We start from the raw sequence: 18,049 nt of genomic DNA, 5'->3' as shown, positions 1-18,049 counted from the left end.
CAAGGTCACACAGCTAGTACTTATTAGTCATAGGTAGAATTTGAATTCAAGTCTTCCTGAATCCAGATCCATCCCTATTCATCATTCCTTAGATGTCAGAGCTTTAGATCATCTGGCAGCATCAGTGTGGTTCATTTTTTAAAAATTAATTACTTAATTTATTTAGAATATTTTTCCATGGTTACATGATTCATGCCGCACCCCCCCCCCCAGCTGACAAACAATTCCACTGAGTTAACCATGGGTCATTGTTCAAAACCTATTTCCATGTTATTCATATTTGCAATAGAGTGATCTTTTAACGCCAAAACCCTAATCATATCCCCATCAAATTATGTGATCGATCCTATGTTTTTCTTCTCTTCTCTGTTTCTGCTCCCTCAGTTCTTTCTCCAGATGTGGGTAGCATTCTTTCTCCTAGGGATCATCAGTGTGATTTACAGGAAAGAACTCTGGCCTCAGAGTCAGGAGAAACTAGGGTTTGAATCCTCTCTCTTATACTTATTAGCTGAGTGAGGAATTGCTTCCCTCCCTAGTCTCAGTTTCCTCATCTTCACATTGAGCTACACCGGTTTTCCCTACCTAATATTTCTGTAAAACTGAAATGAGACAAAGTCCCCAAAGTGCTCTGATGGTGGGGATGCCCTTTCTAAGAGTCAGGACAGAGACTGAGGCCCCTTCCAGTTTTCAGCCAAGTAGCCCAGGAGTCTCCCTCCAAGCTGTTATTGAGAAAGTGCTGAAGCACAAGCTAAACTGGAAGCTGGAAGAGGGTTTAGAGACCCCCTAGTCCAAGTCTCTCTTCTGGTAAAGGAAAGAACAGGCAGAGAAAGGAAATAACCCTAGCCCTGCGCATTCTCCACCTTCCAGACAAAACATTCCCTTTCCCTCCCGGCAAAAGCCATCCAGGAATGCAGCATACCTTTCCAGGGCCCTCAGGGAAGCCTTCCTTCTGTCCCACACCCTTAACATAAGGAAGTCCTCCTTGTCCAACATCCATCTATCATGAGCCAGGTAAAAGAGGTCATTGGACCAGTGGATGAAAGGAAGAGAAGAGAGGGGGGTGGGATGGTGAGGGGAAGAGAAGATAGATGGATAAACTTAAGTGTTTCACTGATACCCTCACAACATCAGCAGAAATTAAGGAGGACCTCGAGCATATTGGGTCAACCCACTCTGACAAATTTGTGGCAGGATGTGGACTGCAGACACCTAGGATGGGTGAGCATAGATGGATCACAATCAGCATCCCAGGAGGAATCATTCAAATAGATGAGATCAAAGTTCCATTTGAGTATAATTGTCCACTCTTTGCAAGACTGGAGAAATGGGTTTATATCCTAAAGCTGTGTGGTCTCTGGCTGTCAGACTTCTCTGTTTGGCAAAGAAGTCAGCTGCTGACTGAGTAATTTCTGAGCTTTTCTGGTCTCATTGTGGTAATCGCTGAGTATCTGTCAAACTTCTATAGGAAATGGTCATAATCTGTACTGGTATCTGTTCCTTTATCCATTTTCCCATTCACTCACTGATAGCTTGTTCAAATTGGTCAGCCTCAAGCAGTTACGATTCCACGCTCTAACTTTTCCCATTTTTTTTTAATTTAAATTTTTAAAATTTTTTTGGTTACAATACTCACTTTATTTCCCTCCCTCCCCTCCACCTACCCTTCCCACAGCCGACACGCAATTTCATGGGGTATTACTTGTGTCCTTGATCAGAACCTATTTCCATGTTGTTGTTTGCACTAGGATGTTCATTTAGAGTCACATCCCCAACCATATCCCTTCGACCCATGTGATCAAGCGATTGTTTTTCTTTGGTGTTTTTACTCCCACAGTGTTTTCTCTGAATATGAATAGTGGTTTTTCTCATAGATCTCTCCAAGTTGTTCAGGATCACTGCATTGCCACTAATGGAGAAGTCCATTATAATGGATTGGACCACAATGTATCAGTCTCTGTCAATGTTCTCCTGGTTCTGCTCCTCTCACTCTGCATCACTTCCTGGAGGCCCTTCCAGTCTCCATGGAATTCCTCCACTTTATTATTCCTTTGAGCACAATAGTATTCCTTCACCAACATATACCACAATTTGTTCAGCCATTCCCCAATTGAAGGGCATCCCCTCGTTTTCCAATTTTTTGCCACCACAAAGAGCGCAGCTATGAATATTTTTGTACAAGTCTTTTTCCTTATTATCTCTTTGGGGTACAAACCCAGCAGTGCTATGGCTGGATCAAAGGAATGGCAGTCTTTTATCGCCCTTTGGGCATAGTTCCAAATTGCACTCCAGAATGGTTGGATCAATTCACAACTCCACCAGCAATAAACTAATGTCCCAACTTTGCCACATCCCCTCCAGCATTCATTACTTTTCTTTGTTGTCATGTTAGCCAATCTGCTAGGTGTGAGGTGATACCTAAGAGTTGTTTTGATTTGCATCTCTCTGATTATAAGAGATTTAGAGCACTTTTTCATGTGCTTATTAATAGTTTTAATTTCTTTGACTGAAAATTACCTATTTATGTCCCTTGTCCATTTATCAATTGGAGAATGGCTTGATTTTTTGTACAATTGGTTTAGTTCTTTATAAATTTGAGTAATTAGACCTTTGTCAAAGGTTTTTGTAATGAAGATTGTTTCCCAATTTGTTGCTTCCCATCTAATTTTGGATGCATTAGTTTTGTTTGTACAAAAACTGTTTAACTTGATGTAATCAAAATTATTGATTTTACATTTTGTGATTTTTTTCTAGCTCTTGCTTGGTTTTAAAGTCTTTCCTTTCCCAAAGATCTGATATGTATATTATTCTGTGGTCGCCTAATTTGCTTATAGTTTCTTTCTTTATATTCAGGTCATTCACCCATTCTGAGTTTATCTTGGTGTAGGGTGTGAGATGTTGATCCAAACCTAATTTCTCCCACACTGTCTTCCAATTTTCCCAGCAGTTTTTATCAAATAGTGGGTTTTGGTCCCCAAAACTGGGATCTTTGGGCTTATCATAGACTATCTTGCTGTGGTCATTTACCCCTAGTTTATTCTACTGATCCTCCTTTCTGTCTCTTAGCCAGTACCAAATTGTTTTGATAACCACTGCTTTATAGTATAGTTTGAGATCTGGGACTGCAAGTCCTCCTTTCTTTGCATTTTTTTTCATGATTTCTCTGGATATCCTTGATCTTTTGTTCTTCCAAATGAACTTAGTTATGTTTTTTTCTAATTCAGTAAAGAAGTTTTTTGGTAGTTCAATGGGTATGGCAATAAATAAGTAAATTAATTTGGGTAGGACTGTCATTTTTATTATATTAGCACATCCCACCCATGAGCAATCAATGTTTTCCCAATTGTTTAGATCTAGTTTTAACTGTGTGGAGAGTGTTTTGTAGTTGTGTTCATATAGTTCCTGTGTTTGTCTTGCCAGATAGATTCCTAAGTATTTTATATTGTCTAGGGTGATTTTAAATGGTATTTCTCTTTCTAATTCTTGCTGCTGAAATGGGTTAGAAATATATAGAAATGCTGATGACTTATGAGGCTTTATTTTGTATCCTGCAACTTTGCTAAAGTTGTTGATTATTTCGAGTAACTTTTTGGTTGATTCTCTAAGATTCCTTAAGTAAACCATCATATCATCCACAAAGAGTGACAGCTTGGTCTCCTCATTGCCACTTTTAATACCTTCAATTTCTTTTTCTTCTCTAATTGCTACTGTTAGTGTTTCTAGTACAATGTTAAATAATAGAGGTGATAATGGGCATCCTTGTTTTACTCCTGATGTTATTGGGAAGGCTTCGAGTTTATCCCCATTGCAGATGATATTTGCTGATGGTTTTAGATTGATACTGTTTATTATTTTTAGGAAAGGCCCTTCTATTCCTATACTTTCTAGTGTTTTCAATAGGAATGGGTGTTGTATTTTATCAAAGGCTTTTTCTGCATCTATTGAGATAATCATGTGATTTTTGTCAGTTGGCTTGTTAATATGGTCAATTATGTGGATGGTTTTCCTAATATTGAACCATCCTTGCATTCCTGGAATGAATCCTCCCTGGTCATAGTGAATAACCCTTGTGATGACTTGCTGGAGTCTTTTTGTTAGTATGCTATTTAAGATTTTTTGCATCTATTTTCATTAGGGAGATTGGTCTATAGTTTTCTTTCTCTGTTTTTGACCTGCGTGGTTTTGGGATCAGTACCATATTTGTGTCGTAAAATGAATTTGGTAGAACTCCTTCTTTGCTTATTCTGTCAAATAGTTTGTATAATCTTGGGATTAGTTGTTCTTTGAATGTTTGATAGAATTCATTTGTGAATCCATCTGGACCTGGGGATTTTTTCTTAGGGAGTTCTTTGATGGCTTGTTAAATTTCTTTTTCTGATATGGGGTTGTTTAGGTAATCTATTTCTTCCTCTGTTAGTCTAGGCAATTTATATTTTTGTAAGTAATCATCCATATCACCTAGATTGCCATATTTGTTGCCACATAATTGGGCATAATAGTTTTTAATGATTGCCTTAATTTCCTCTTCATTAGAGATAAGGTTTCCCTTTTCATCTTGGATACTATCAATTTGGTTTTCTTCTTTCCTTTTTTTAATTAGACTGACCAGTATTTTGTCTATTTTATTTATTTTTTCAAAGTACCAGCTTTTAGTCGTATTTATTAAATCAATAGTTCTTTGACTTTCAATTTTATTAATTTCTCCTTTGATTTTTAGGATCTATAATTTAGTCTTCATCTGAGGATTTTTAATTTGTTCACTTTCTAGTTTTTTAATTTGCATGCCCAATTCATTGACCTCTGCTCTCCCTAATTTGTTAATATATGAACTCAAGGATATAAAATTTCCCCCTGAGTACTGCTTTGGCTGCATCCCATAGGTTTTGAAAGGATGTCTCATCATTGTCATTTTCTTCAATGAAATTATTAGTTGTTTCTATGATTTGTTCTTTAACTAACTGGTTTTGGAGAATTGTATTGTTTAATTTCCAATTAATTTTTGACTTACCTCTCCATGTACCCTTACTAATTATTATTTTCATTGCATTGTGATCTGAAAAGGTTGCATTTATTATTTCTGCTCTTTTGCACTTGTTTGCAATGTTTTTATGCCCTAATACATGGTCAATTTTTGTGAATGTACCATGTGCTGCTGAAAAGGTGTATTCCTTTTTGTCCCTATTTATTTTTCTCCACATATCTACTAACTAATTTTATAAGATTTCATTCACTTCTCTTACCTCTTTCTTATTTATTTATTGGTTTGATTTATCTATTCGGATAGAGGAAGGTTCAGGTCTCCCACTAGTATAGTTTTTCTATCTATTTCATCCTTGAGCTCCACTAATTTCTCCTTTAGAAATTTGGATGCTATGTCATTTGGTATATACATGTTGAGTACAGATATTTCCTTATTGTCTATACTTCTTTTTATCAGGATGTAATTACCTTCCCTATCACTTTTAACTAGATTTATTTTTACTTTGGCTTTGTCAGATATCATGATGGTGACTCCTGCCTTCTTTTTATTAGTTGATGCCCAATAGATTTAGCTCCATCTTCTTACTTTCACCCTATGCGTATCTACCTTCCTCATGTGTGTTTCTTGTAGACAGCATATGGTAGGGTTTTGGATTCTAATTCACTCTGCTATTCACTTGGATTTTATGGGTGAGTTCATTCCATTCACATTCAGAGTTATGATTACCAGCTGTGTATTTCCCAGCATTTTGATTTCTACTCTTAGTCCTACCTTTTCTTCTTTCACTATTTCCTTCTACACCAATGTTTATTTTTAATCAGTCCCCCTAATTCCCACCCTTATTTTACTTCCCTTTCTACTCCACTCCCTTCTTATTTCCCCCTTATTTTCTTTGCAGTCTTTTTAAAACTACCCCTCCACCCTCTCACTCCTTTATACTGCTTCCCTCCCCACCAGTCCATTTGTTACCCTTCTACTCCCCTATAGGGGAATGAATCTATTCTCTGCCCCAGTGGATTGGATTATTCTTCCCTCTTTGGGTTAAATTCAATGCACATAAGAGTTGAGTATTTCCCGTCTCCAACCTCTTTGCCCTTCTAGTGTATTGATGTTCTTCCCCCTCCTGACATGAGCTTCTTTGTGACATATAGATTTACCCCCTTTTGTTTCTTTTCCCATTTCTTTTAGTATGAACCTCTTTTTTTAGCTCTTTAGTATTTATGCATACATATATCTATATACCTATTTATGTCTTGTTATTTCATCCTATACAGTTTGTCACTGTTCCCTCTAAGTGTAATTCTTCTAGCTGCCCAGGTGATAACAACAGTTTTTAAGAGTTACCAATGACCTCTTTTCTTTTAGGGATACATATCATTTTAACTTATTGCGTCTCTTAAAATTTTTTTTGTTTTGTTTTGTTTTGCTATACTTTTCCCCTCTTTTTAAATTACTTTTTAATGGTTCTCTTGAGTTCTGTGCTTGGACATCAAATTTTCTGTTCAGGTCTCGTCTTTTCTTTACAAATGCTTGGAATTCTTCTATTGTGTTGAATGACCATACTTTCCCCTGTAAGAATATAGTCAGTTTTGCTGGGTAGTTGATTCTTGGTTGTAGACCTAGGTCCCTTGCTTTCCAGAATATCATATTCCATTGGTCCTTCAGTGTAGATGCAGCCAGATCCTGTGTTATCCTCACTGTGGTTCCATGGTATCTGAATTATTTCTTCTTGGCAGCTTGTAATACTTTTTCTTTGGTCTGATAGTTCTTGAATTTAGCTATAACATTTCTGGGTGTTGTCAGTTGGGGATTAAGTACAGGAGGTGATCTGTGGATTCTTTCAATCTCCAGTTTTCCCTCTTGTTCTAGAATATCAGGGCAGTTTACTTGAATAATTTCCTGTAGTATTATGTCCAGGCTTTTTCTTTTGTCATGGTTTTCTGGTAGACCAATGATTCTTAAATTGTTTCTCCTTGAAAGATTTTCTAGTGTTTTGTGTATGAGATGTTTCATATTTTCTTCAATTCTTTCATTCTTTTGGTTTTGTTTTAGAGTGTCCTGCTGCCTTGTGAGGCCACTTAATTCTAGTTATTGTATTCTGGTTCTTAAAGACTAGATTTCATCCATGGCTTTTTGGTCATCCTCTTTCTGGTCTGATTTTCTTTGGAGGTCATCTTTCATCCTCTTTGCCTTATCTCTCATCTCTTTTGCCTCATCTTTCATCTCCTTTGCCTCATTTTCAAACTGGCTGATTTTGGCTTTCAAGACACTATTTTCTGTTTCCAGATGACTTATCTTTTTTTTTTAAGTTCTTTTCCCAATTGTCTTCAGTCTCTCTTAATTGTGTTTTGAATTGCATTTTGAGTTCTTCCAAAGCTTGTATCCAATTCACTGGGATTTCTGATTTATCATTTGCTGATCCCTCCCCCTCTGCTCCATTTGCTCTTTGCTCATTGCCTGTACAGAAGCTGTCTATTGTAATGTCTTTCTTCTTTTTCTGTTGTTTGCTCATATTTACCCCTTCTTTGCTCCCCGTATTTGTCTGTGCTCTTGCTCCTCTCATTTTTTTGGTTTTTGGGGTTTCTGTCAGTCTCCCCTCTTGGAGCTTTGACAGAAGATCTCTCCCTGCAGTCTGTGTGGGAGGGGTGTTGGAGTTTGAGTTTCCCTGTCCTCTGTAGGCTTTTGATTGGATTAAATTAAAGTCCAGAAGTCTGTGGGGGAGGGGTGTTGGAGTTTGGGCTTTGATGACCTCTGAAGAATTTTGATGGGATTAAGTTCAACTGGGTTGGGCTGGATGTGCTCTGAGGCCAAAACCTCCTGGCAGGCTGGAACATTATGGAGGGTCTCAGCCACTGTGACCAGGCTGCCTGCTCTTCGCTCCCTCTCCAGCTCCTTCCCTGCTGTCTGTATTTGACACTTTGAGCCTGGTACAGCTCTGCCCACAAGGTACTCCCTCCAGACCAGTGCCTTTGCCCGCCCAGAGGTTCCCGCTGCCACTGGAGGCTTAGTGCTCTAAGTGAGGGGAGTTGTCCTGGAATCTTCCTTCTGCCTTCCCCTTAAACCTGAGTGTTCTCAGATTCCAGCTTTTGGGGGGTGGGTGTACCTTTTGGATTGAGTCCAGCAGGAGGGTTCCTTGGCTCTGTCTTGTTGTTAGGTTTGATTTTCAGTCCTCTGGGAGCATTTAGTTTGTAATTGGTAAGGAAGGGGATTCAGAGGTCTGAATTTTTGCTGCCTCTACACCACCATCTTGACTTCGCCTCCAGATCCCTTTTCCTCTTATTTTTATTCTTCTTTCTAAGTTGATTTTTATTTTGATCTTTGCTCTAAGAAATCAACAGGCTACTGTACAAATGAGTCCACCAGTCCTGGCTGTGAAGATAAAACCAATTGAATTTTCCAGATTGTTATTTGCTATGTGCCAGCCCAAGGTCTGTTGAATTTTTTTCTCTCAACGTATCTATGGTTGTGAGCTCAAGTCATATTTTCCAAAATTTGGGGCAGGGTTTGGCCATCGATTCCTTAATGTGAAGGATGTTTTCAAGTTCCTTGTAGAATTCTATTGAAAATTTTGAAAATTAATATCCAACACTCCAAGCATTATATTTACAAGATTTATTAATCATAAAATTTGAAGCAAAGGGGAAAAAAAAGGCTAGAGAAACAGAGAGAGCTCACCAGCCTCACACGTGAAAAAGAGAACAAGGGAGGTACGACCCACAGCTCCAAATCCATAACGTAAAGGACGCATGTGAACAGAAAGGGAAAAGGATCCTTGGGCCGAGGGAAGAGTTCTGGGAGATGAAGTCCAATGGATACAAAATGTCCATGTAGACGCCATCCACTCCTCATCTTCAGCAACACAGCACAGCATAAGCTGGGATTATTTTCATTACGGTCTTGTCAGGGTTTGGGAGGTGCTAAGGGAAGGGCAATGGCCAAGTATTCCAAGGAATGAGACTTCGTGTCGGCTTTGGCCACAGCAAATTGGAGAATTCCGCTGTCAGGTGGGACCTCGAGGGCTCTGGAATCCAACCCCTGGCTGAACGAGAATCCTTGCTCTGACGTTCCCCGGTCTATGCCATCGCTCGGGGAATGGGCACATGGTCTTCCCGTCTAGTCTTGGCCCAAGGATCTCCAGCAAGGGGTGCCCACCGCCTCCCCACGAGCTCTAGTTTTCAAGAACAGTTTCCTCCCATCATACCTGCACATTCACATTGGGGTGATTTCAACCTACCAAGGGAGCCGAGGCGTCGAATACACCCCTGTGTGTTCTGCCAACATTCCACAGTAGAATTCAAACCAGAGCAAAGTGTTGTTGGGAAATATTTACCAAATAAACACAAATATATTAGACTACAGACAATGTGGTTTTCTAAGTCAGCATACAGCCTGCGTGGATTCTATTTCAGTTTGAAAGTATTTCATCTAACCCCTCTTTTTAGATATGAGGAAACTGAGACTCAGCAAGGTTCAATGACTTGCCCAGGGTCACACAGATACTATCAAAGACAAGATCTGAACCTGGGTCCTCTGATTCTGCAACCTATTCGCTTCTCCTCCATATTATGTTCCACTTCTCTCCCCTCACAGCTTCCCCCAATTACTTTTGGTTCTGCTCCCCTGTGAGATTGGACCCTCAACCATACTTGCAGGGGGCCCAATGGGGGAATGCAAAAGGATGTTAACAGGCTCATGTAATGGGATAAACCCAAGAAAATGAACTTTAATAGGGATAAATGTAACATTTTAAACCTGGATTCAAAGATTCAGTGTCACAAGGACCAGATGAAGAAGTTAAGGCCAGCTGCCCAGAGCCAGGACTGGATGCAGGTCTCTTACCCTCTCCTGTCCTGGGCTCTTGGTGCCATGCCAACACGGAGGGCAAGGGGGAAGCGGGGTGGGGAATGGCAGTCACTCGGAAGAAAATCTCGTCTCTCCTCTGCCATCACCCCCTGGACCATGTGGGTAAGGCCAGATTTATGCAAACTGGGTCTGCCCACCTGCAGGCCAGGACGGCACCCCACCAGCCCTACCCAGAAGCCTCCTCTGCAGAGTTTTTGAGCTGGATGCCCTGAAGCATCATTGAAGAATTCAAGTGTGCAAAGCCATCCACAAACGCCCTCCCAACCCCGGCTCTTTCGTGTCTACACCTTCCTCACACCTGGCCCCAGGGGCAAGGTAAGGTCTGAACCTGGGTCCTCTGATCAATAGAGGGCAGTGTGAGGAGGGGATGGGTGGCCATGACCCTGCTCATCACACAGACACTGCGGGGGGGGGCACCCCAGGAAGAGGTGCCTACTTTTCACCCCAAGGTTATTGCTGTTCTAAATTTTTTAATTAAAATTGTTTTCCAGTTTCATCAAGAAACACTTTGTGATCAGCTGTGTGACCCTGGGCAAGTCACTTGACCCCCATTGGCTAGCCCTTACCACTCTTCTGCCTTGGAGCCAATACACAGTATTGACTCCAAGACGGAAGGTGAGGGTTTAAAAAAAAAAAAAGAAACACTTTATGACAATTTTTTGACCTATTAAAATTCAAAAATTTCCCTCCACATCCTGGGGCTGTGGATAGTCTGATCTAGATTACACCTGCAATTTCATGTAATACCTATTTCCATATTGCTCGTGTCAGGATAGAAGATCTATATCATTGGTGGTTACCTTGGAAACATGCTTTGCAGATCGGAGTTTAGTCCTTCACAATTGATCATAATATAAAATTTGTTACTGTATACAGTGTTTTCCTGGTTCTGCACTTTTCCCTTCATATCAGTTCATGCAAGACTTTCCAGGCTTTTCTGAACTCATCTTGCTCATCATTCCTTGTGGTGTCAGAGCATTCCATGACAACCATGCATAGGCCCTTCCTCAGGTGATTCTTTGCTACCACAAAAAGAGCTGCCCAAGAGATTTTCACGTAGGTGGGTCTTTGGCTTTATCTCTGGATTCCGTGGGATACAGGCCTAGCAGTGGTATTGTTGGGTCAGAGGGGCTGCTGCATGGTTGGGTGGCCCTTTGACCCTGGTTCCATATTGCTCTCTGGTACACACTGCTCTTATCATGGCTTCAGAGATTCAGACCTGGGAGGGACTTTTGAGGCCATTTATTTATTTTACAGATTGGGGAAACCCAGGCTGAGGATGGAAATGGAATTTACCCAAGTTCCCACAGGGAGTCGGGGGCAAAACTCCAAGTTCTTTGACTCCCAATGCCCCCATCGCTTGGGAAAATGGGACTAATACTATTCAGACACATTGAACTGAATGTCCCATAGGCATCTGAGACCCAACATGTCCAAAACATCCTCTTTTCCCTACTCTTTACAAACTTCCTTATTATTGGCGAGGGCACCACCATTCTCCTGGACAGCCCGGATTTCAACCTAGGGGTCCTCCTAGACTCCTCATTCTTCTCATCCTCTCTATACAATCCGGTGCCAGGGCCTGTCTGTGTTATCTTTGACGATATCTCCTCCCAATATCCCCCTCTCTCCTTTGACACTGCCATGACCCTGACACACTGAGCGATTGCAACAGCTAGTGGAGGGTCTCCATGTCTCAAGTCTCTTCTCGCTCCAATACAGCCTCTACTTAGAAAACAAAGTGATTTTCCTAAAGGTCAGGTTTGACCATATCACAAGAATGTGTGTGTGCACACACATACACTCACACACTCACACACACACATACTCACACACACACTCACTCTACAAACTTTGCCTCCAGGATTAAGTATAAAATCCCATTTGGTATTCAGAGTCCTTCATTACTCGCCCCTGCTCCAACCTCCTTACACCATATCATTCCTACGGGCTATTTGTGCCTGATCTGTGGCGGAGCCTTCCCAAGTTCATATTAGTTCAATCAGTCACAGTCGGATGCAAGGTACATTGACCCTGACGTAATGATGTCATTTTGGCCCTCTTCCAGTACGAAGGATGGCAACCCACCTTATTGACCCCTCCCCCCCCAAAACTCTACACTCCAAGAACAATGGACTTCCTCCGGTTCCTTGAACAAGACACACAATCTCTCAGCTACAGGCATTCCCATGTCCCGAATGCTCTCCCTCCTTGGAATTGACTCCTGACTTTCTTCATTGTTGTTCAATTGTGTCTGACCCTTTGTGACTCTTTTCGGGGTTTTCTTGGCAGAGATAATGCAGTGGTTTGCCATTTCCTTTTCTGGCTCACTTGACAATTGAGGAAACTGAGGCAAACAGAGTGAAATGACTTGCCCAAGGTCACACAGCTAGGAAGTGTCTGAGGCTGGATTTGAACTCAGGAAGGCGAGTCTTCCTGATTCCAGGCTCAGAGTTCTCTCCACTGCACTACCCACTGCCTGGCTTACTTCAAGTCCCAGCTAAAACCCTACCTTTCCTGATCCATCTTGATTTTAGTGTTTCCCCTCTGTTGATTATTATTTTATTTACCCTGTATCTATGTTGTTTGTGTGCTCTCTCCCTATTAGGCTGCCCTCCATGAGGGCAGGGACAGGTTGGTTTTTTTTTGCCTCTGGATCCCTAGTGTTTAGTATAGTGTCCAGCACATAGTAGGTGCTTAATAAGTGTCCATCAACTGACTATTCCATTCCTCCTCTTGGAATTGTGGTGAAGAAGGTGCTTTGGAACTCTTAAAGGACTCTAGAAAATGGGTCTGTCACTGGATGGACCAGAGAGTCACTGACTCCAGCCCCAATACACAACATTAGGCCCCTCTGCAATATTGACATCTCTAGGGATGGGGAACTCATTCCTTGACAAGAGACAAGTCCTGTCATTGCTGAAGACCTCTGATCCTCCCTCCTCCTACAGCCAACAGCTTCCTCCAGGCTCTCTTCACCTGTCCACTTTACACTAATGCCTTACACTAATGCCCTGATACAGCTGGGTAGGAAATATATTTTATAATGTAATAATAATATAATATATTTATCTCCCTGATGCAAGCCCCCCCACCCCCATCTTCCTCACAGCTGCCAAAGGGATATTCCTAAAGCCCAGGTTTGCCCGGGTCACTCCCCTGCTCAAGAAGCCTCACTGACTCCCTGTTACTTTAGGGTTAAATACAAACTCCTCAGCCTAGTGGTAAAAGCTCCCCACACTGTGCCCTGAGCCTGCCTTTCCAGGCTTCTTTCCATACTCTATGCTCCAGGCACACAGAATTCCCTGTTGTCCCCAAATCTGTCATTGAATCTCCCACCTCTGTGTTTTTTCACAAGCTTTGCGGATTCCTGGAATGTCCTCCCTCCCCATCTCCACCTCTGAGGAGCCTTAGCTTCCTCCTCTGTGAAGCCTTCCCTGATTTACCGGCCTGCTGGAGCTCTCTTCTCCCTGAAAATACCTGGAGTGGTCCTTGTTTGTATCCCCAAGGAGAGGCTAAGCTCCCTGAGGAGAGGACTCCAGCCTGCTGTCTATGCTCAAGGATCGCCTTCTACAGGCCCCGCAGCCTCCCTCTCCCACAAAAGTTGTCTTCTTTCTACTTTATATGTACCACATGCTGTACTTATTTCCGCATCATCCTAGAAGGCAGGCAAGACACCTTTTCCTCCTCCTCCTCCTCTTCTTCCTCCTGCTCCTCCTCTTCCTCTTCTCCTCATCCTACTCCTCTTCCTCCCCCCTTTTCTTCTCCCTTTTCTACCTACGGCTCATTATAGACACTCAGCACTTAATAAATGTTTATTAAAACGAGGGGATGCCCATCAATTGGGGAATGGCTGAACAAACTGTGGTGTATGTTGGTGATGGAATACTATTGTGCTCAAAGGAATAATAAAGTGGAGGAATTCCATGGAGACTGGAACAACCTCCAGGAAGTGATGCAGAGCGAGAGGAGCAGAACCAGGAGAACATTGTACACAGAGACTGATACACTGTGGTATAATCGAACGTAATGGACTTCTCCATTAGGGGCGGTGTAATGTCCCTGAACAACTTGCAGGGATCCAGGAGAAAAAAACACCATTCATAAGCAAAGGATAAACTATGGGAGTGGAAACACCGAGAAAAAGCAACTGCCTGAATACAGCGGTTGAGGGGACATGACTGAGGAGAGACTCTAAACGAACACTCTAATGCAAATACTATCAACAAAGCAATGGGTTCAAATCAAGAAAACATCTAATGCCCAGTGGACTTACGCGTCGGCTATGGGGGGTGGGGGGTGGGGGGGAGGAAAAGAAAATGATCTATGTCTTTAACGAATAATGCTTGGAAATGATCAAATAAAATATTTTTTAAAAAAGAAATAAAAAAAATAAATGTTTATTAACTAAATGACAGGCACACAGTAGGAACTTAACATGTGTGGAAATGAGTTAGGAAGGGCAGAACCATCTAGTGGACAGCCCTGACTCCTGCAGGAAGACTGTCCCATCCCAATGCCCTCAGCGTTACTGCAGGGGAGGCGCCCAACAAGACCTTTTTGTCTACAGTGTACATTGTGTGTGTGTGTGTACATGTATGGATACACCCATATATACACAGTATATGTTGTATAGAGAAACAGAGAGAGAGACGGACAGGGAGAGAGGCAGAGAGAGAGAGAGAAGGAGAGAGAGAGAGAAAGAGGGAGAGAGGGAGGGAGGGGAAAAGAGAGACAGAGAGATGGACAGAGAGACAGAGAAAGAGACATAGGGAGAGAGGGAGGGAGGGAGAGAGACAGAGACAGAGAGACAGACAGGGAGAGAGAAGGAGAGAGGGACAAGGAGGGAGAGACAGATAGAGACAGACAGAGACAGAAAGAGGAAGAGAGAGACAGAGACAGACAGAGGGAGAGACAGACAGACAGACAGAAAGAGAGAGAGGGAGAAAGAAAGAGACAGGAAGAGACAGAGAAAGAGACATAGGGAGAGAGAGGGAGAGAGAGAGAGGGAGGGAGGGGAAGCGGAGAGGGAGACAGCACTCAGGTACTTGTGAGCTCTATCCAGGGCAAATGGCTTTCCTCTTTCAGCCTCAGTTTCCTCACCTGTAAAATGAGGATAATAATAGCATCTTCTTCCCAGTTTCGAGGAAGTTCTGTGCTGTCAATAAAACAATCTGCAAACCTTCAAGCTCTCTCTAGAGCCAGCTTTATTCATATACTTCCACATACATTAGAACAGAAGCTCTTTGAGGGCAGGAACTGTCTTCCTTTTTGCCTTCATATCTCTTAGCAGTGCCTGGCAAGCAGTTGGTGCTTAATAAATGCTTGTGGACTCACAGCTCAGCTTTTCCTTTTAGAGTACCTTCCTGGAAACAGATCCCAAAGGGGTTGAGGTCATGGCAGCCAGGCAGACCGGGCACCCTAACAACAGTGCCAGCTCTCACATCTCACTCTCTGGGTTACAAAGGGCTTGGGGCAGGGGTTGGAGCCCCAGCTTTGCCCTTCCCTAGCTGTGTGCCTTTGGCCGAGTTCTTGATGTCTCTGAGACTCTGTTTCCTTCTTTGTTTAATGGGCTGAAGCTGTCCCATGCGCCCGTGATTTCTGTTCCAGGGGCATGAGGAGAGTCTTTGCTAACTCCAAGGACCCAGAGAAATGGGTTTGGGCTGATGGGGAGAGGAGGAGAAGCGGGGAGGAGGGGAGGCCAGAGAAGGAAACAGAGGGGGAAAGCAAGCCCTGGGGAAGTGATGTGACCTGCTAGAGGGGGGTGTGAGCAGCAGAGCTCTGCTCATGGTACCTGTAATACCTGTCTCACAGAGTGACTGAGAGATCAGATAAGATAGTGGAGAGAAATGACTTTGGGAATGAGCAACACACACACACGCCTCACTGGACCAGAATAGGGAGCTTCCAATAAGGAAATTCCCTCAACCAAAGTAGATTTCCCTTTAACTAGAGTCTTGACTAGTTAAATGACTTGGCCAGGCTCACTCATCCAGGTGGACCAGAACCTAAGTCTGTGACTCCAAAGTCAGGGGCCAATTTCTCTCTTTCCCTTTCTCTGTCTCTCTGTCTCTGTCTCTGTTTCTGTCTCTCTCTCTCTCTCTCTCTCTCTCTCTCTCTCTCTCTCTCTCTCTCTCTCTCTCTCTCTCTCTCTCTCTCTCTCTCTCTCTCTCTCTCTCTCTCTCTCTCTCTCTCTCTCTCTCTCTCTCTCTCTCTCTCCTTTCCCTGCTGACTCTGCATAGTATAGAAATAACCAGATATTATGATTATCCATCGTGCTTCAGAGTCCGTCCCTTCTCCTCTCCAGGCCTCAGTTTCCTTCTCTGTAAAATGAGGAGACTGGACTAACTGATCCTTAGTGTCCCTTTGAAGTCTAAAAGGATTCTCTCCAGTCCTCCGGAGGAAGCTGACCCTTTGCCTGCTCTCCCCCTTCTTCCTCGGAGGCTTCCGAGCCATCTCATCCCCTCCTCCAAACAGGCTCCAGCTTGGCCATCTCCTTCCTCTAGCAGGTGCTCTGGGTGTGGGGAGCCGGGTGGGCAGCAGTGGGGGGGGGGCAGGACTAGTCCCTCTGCAAAGGCAGTTGCCTAAGCCTCACTTCCTGGGCGGGGATCCATCCCCCTCCATTCCTGCCTCCCCAGGGTTCTAAGGAGGGGGGGGCCAGGGGGGGGGCCTATGGGCTTCTCAACAACTCTTTCTCCCCCCCCCCCCCTTAAAGACACCAACGTCTTCCCGGGACCAGAAGCCGCGGCAGCGCATCCCATCCCCATCCCATCCTCGGCCAAGTCTCGCCTATTTAAAGCTAATCTGGGCTCAGGTGGCCACCACCTACCGGTCCTTCGGCGATTCTGGCCGCCTCCTAATTGGCCTCCAGCCACCCAGCCATCCAAAGAGCCGCCCTGAGGCACAGACCAGACTGTCTTTTCCTGTCCCAAAGCCTCTGCTGAGTCCCAATTGCCTACAGGATAACATCTTAAAAGTCCTTATTCCGGCATTCAAGGCTCTTTAAAATTTGGGTCCAATGTCTACAGGAGCAGATGGAACAGTCATAGCCCGGTGTGCTTGTGCTTTGTTTGCACTGATCCCTAAATATCCTGGATTCGTGGGCTGAGCCCGACAGGACTCTGCACACAGTAGGCACTTACTGAATGAATGAATGAATGAATGAGTGAGTGCCGTCTTTCCAGTGTCCTGCCCTCACTTGCCCCCATACACAGATTGGGCCAGATTCCCTAATCTCTCCTGCCCCTCACCTCCTCGGGATGCCAGCCGTGATTGCAGGGCATCCGCGCCTCCCCAGCGCTTTGTCCAGCTCTCGGCGGCCCCCATCCCCCACCCCGTCCAGATCGCACCCTCTGCCTCTGGGGGGCGGGGGCCGCGGTCAGGCTGCCGCTTCCATCTGGGCATTCCCAGAGTCCTTTGGGACAGTCCCCCTGGCCCCCCCCCTCTCCCAGCCTCCAGAGCTGGGGCGGGGGGCGCGCAGCTGGCCTTGGGCAGAGCCCCGGCTTCCGCCCCTTCCCTCCGTTTGCCCGGCTCCGGGCCAGCTGGGGCCCTCCGGCTCCCTTCTGAGGGGAAGGAGAGCGAAGCGCTCCGTGCGGGCGGCGGGGATGCCAGGGTCCCCCCGGGCGGCGCGCGGCCCCGCCGCTTGGCTGCCCCAGCCGGCGCCCGTACCTGCTGTCGCTCTTCCGCCGGGCCCCCTTCCAGGGGGCGAGGCTGTCCATGGGGCCGGGGCTGGCCGCTCCGTCTCCAGCTCGGCGCCGGCAGCAGCACCTGGACGGGATAGGGCGGGCCAGCGCCGGGCCCAGGTCCCTCCCCCTGGGCTGGCATCCCGGGCCGCCTCAGCTCCGGGCCGGGGCAGGGCCGGGCAGGGCACGGCAGGCTCCCGTCGCGCCGCAGCCTGAGCTGCCCCTGGGACGCCGCGGCCTCAGTTTCCCGGCCTGTAAAGGGGGAATAAGACGCTCCACCCCTCCCCCGCCTATCTCGAGGACAGACCCGATCTGGCCCCAGCCCACCTTCCGCCCCCCCCGCGGCCCTCAGTTTCCCGTTTTGCCAGCTTCCTCCAACCTTCCTCCCTCCTCCTCTCTGCCCCCCACATACTCCACCATCCAGGATCACTGGCCCCCTCCCAGCGGACCCTCGACACCCGCTGACTTCGAGCCTTTGCACTGGCGGTGCTCCCTGCCGGGAATGCCATCTTACAAGCTCTCTGGG

General features: G+C 44.9%; 1 protein-coding gene across 1 annotated transcript in view; it reads right to left on the bottom strand.

The window, feature by feature from the left end:
• The window catches only part of TTC39A (tetratricopeptide repeat domain 39A), a 64,746-nt gene extending 47,126 nt beyond the window's left edge, over positions 1 to 17,620 (bottom strand). Inside the window, exon 1 of the mRNA XM_056815166.1 lies at positions 17,510 to 17,620. Within this exon, the coding sequence (XP_056671144.1) occupies positions 17,510 to 17,559 (50 nt within the window). The 5' untranslated portion in view covers positions 17,560 to 17,620. The remainder of the gene's footprint in view (positions 1 to 17,509) is intronic.
• Between the last annotated feature and the right edge of the window lie 429 nt (positions 17,621 to 18,049).

Source organism: Monodelphis domestica, chromosome 2 (genome assembly GCF_027887165.1).
Source record: "Monodelphis domestica isolate mMonDom1 chromosome 2, mMonDom1.pri, whole genome shotgun sequence".
In the NCBI taxonomy this organism is placed as follows: Eukaryota; Metazoa; Chordata; class Mammalia; order Didelphimorphia; family Didelphidae; genus Monodelphis; species Monodelphis domestica.
This window is presented reverse-complemented; position numbering and strand designations above follow the sequence as displayed.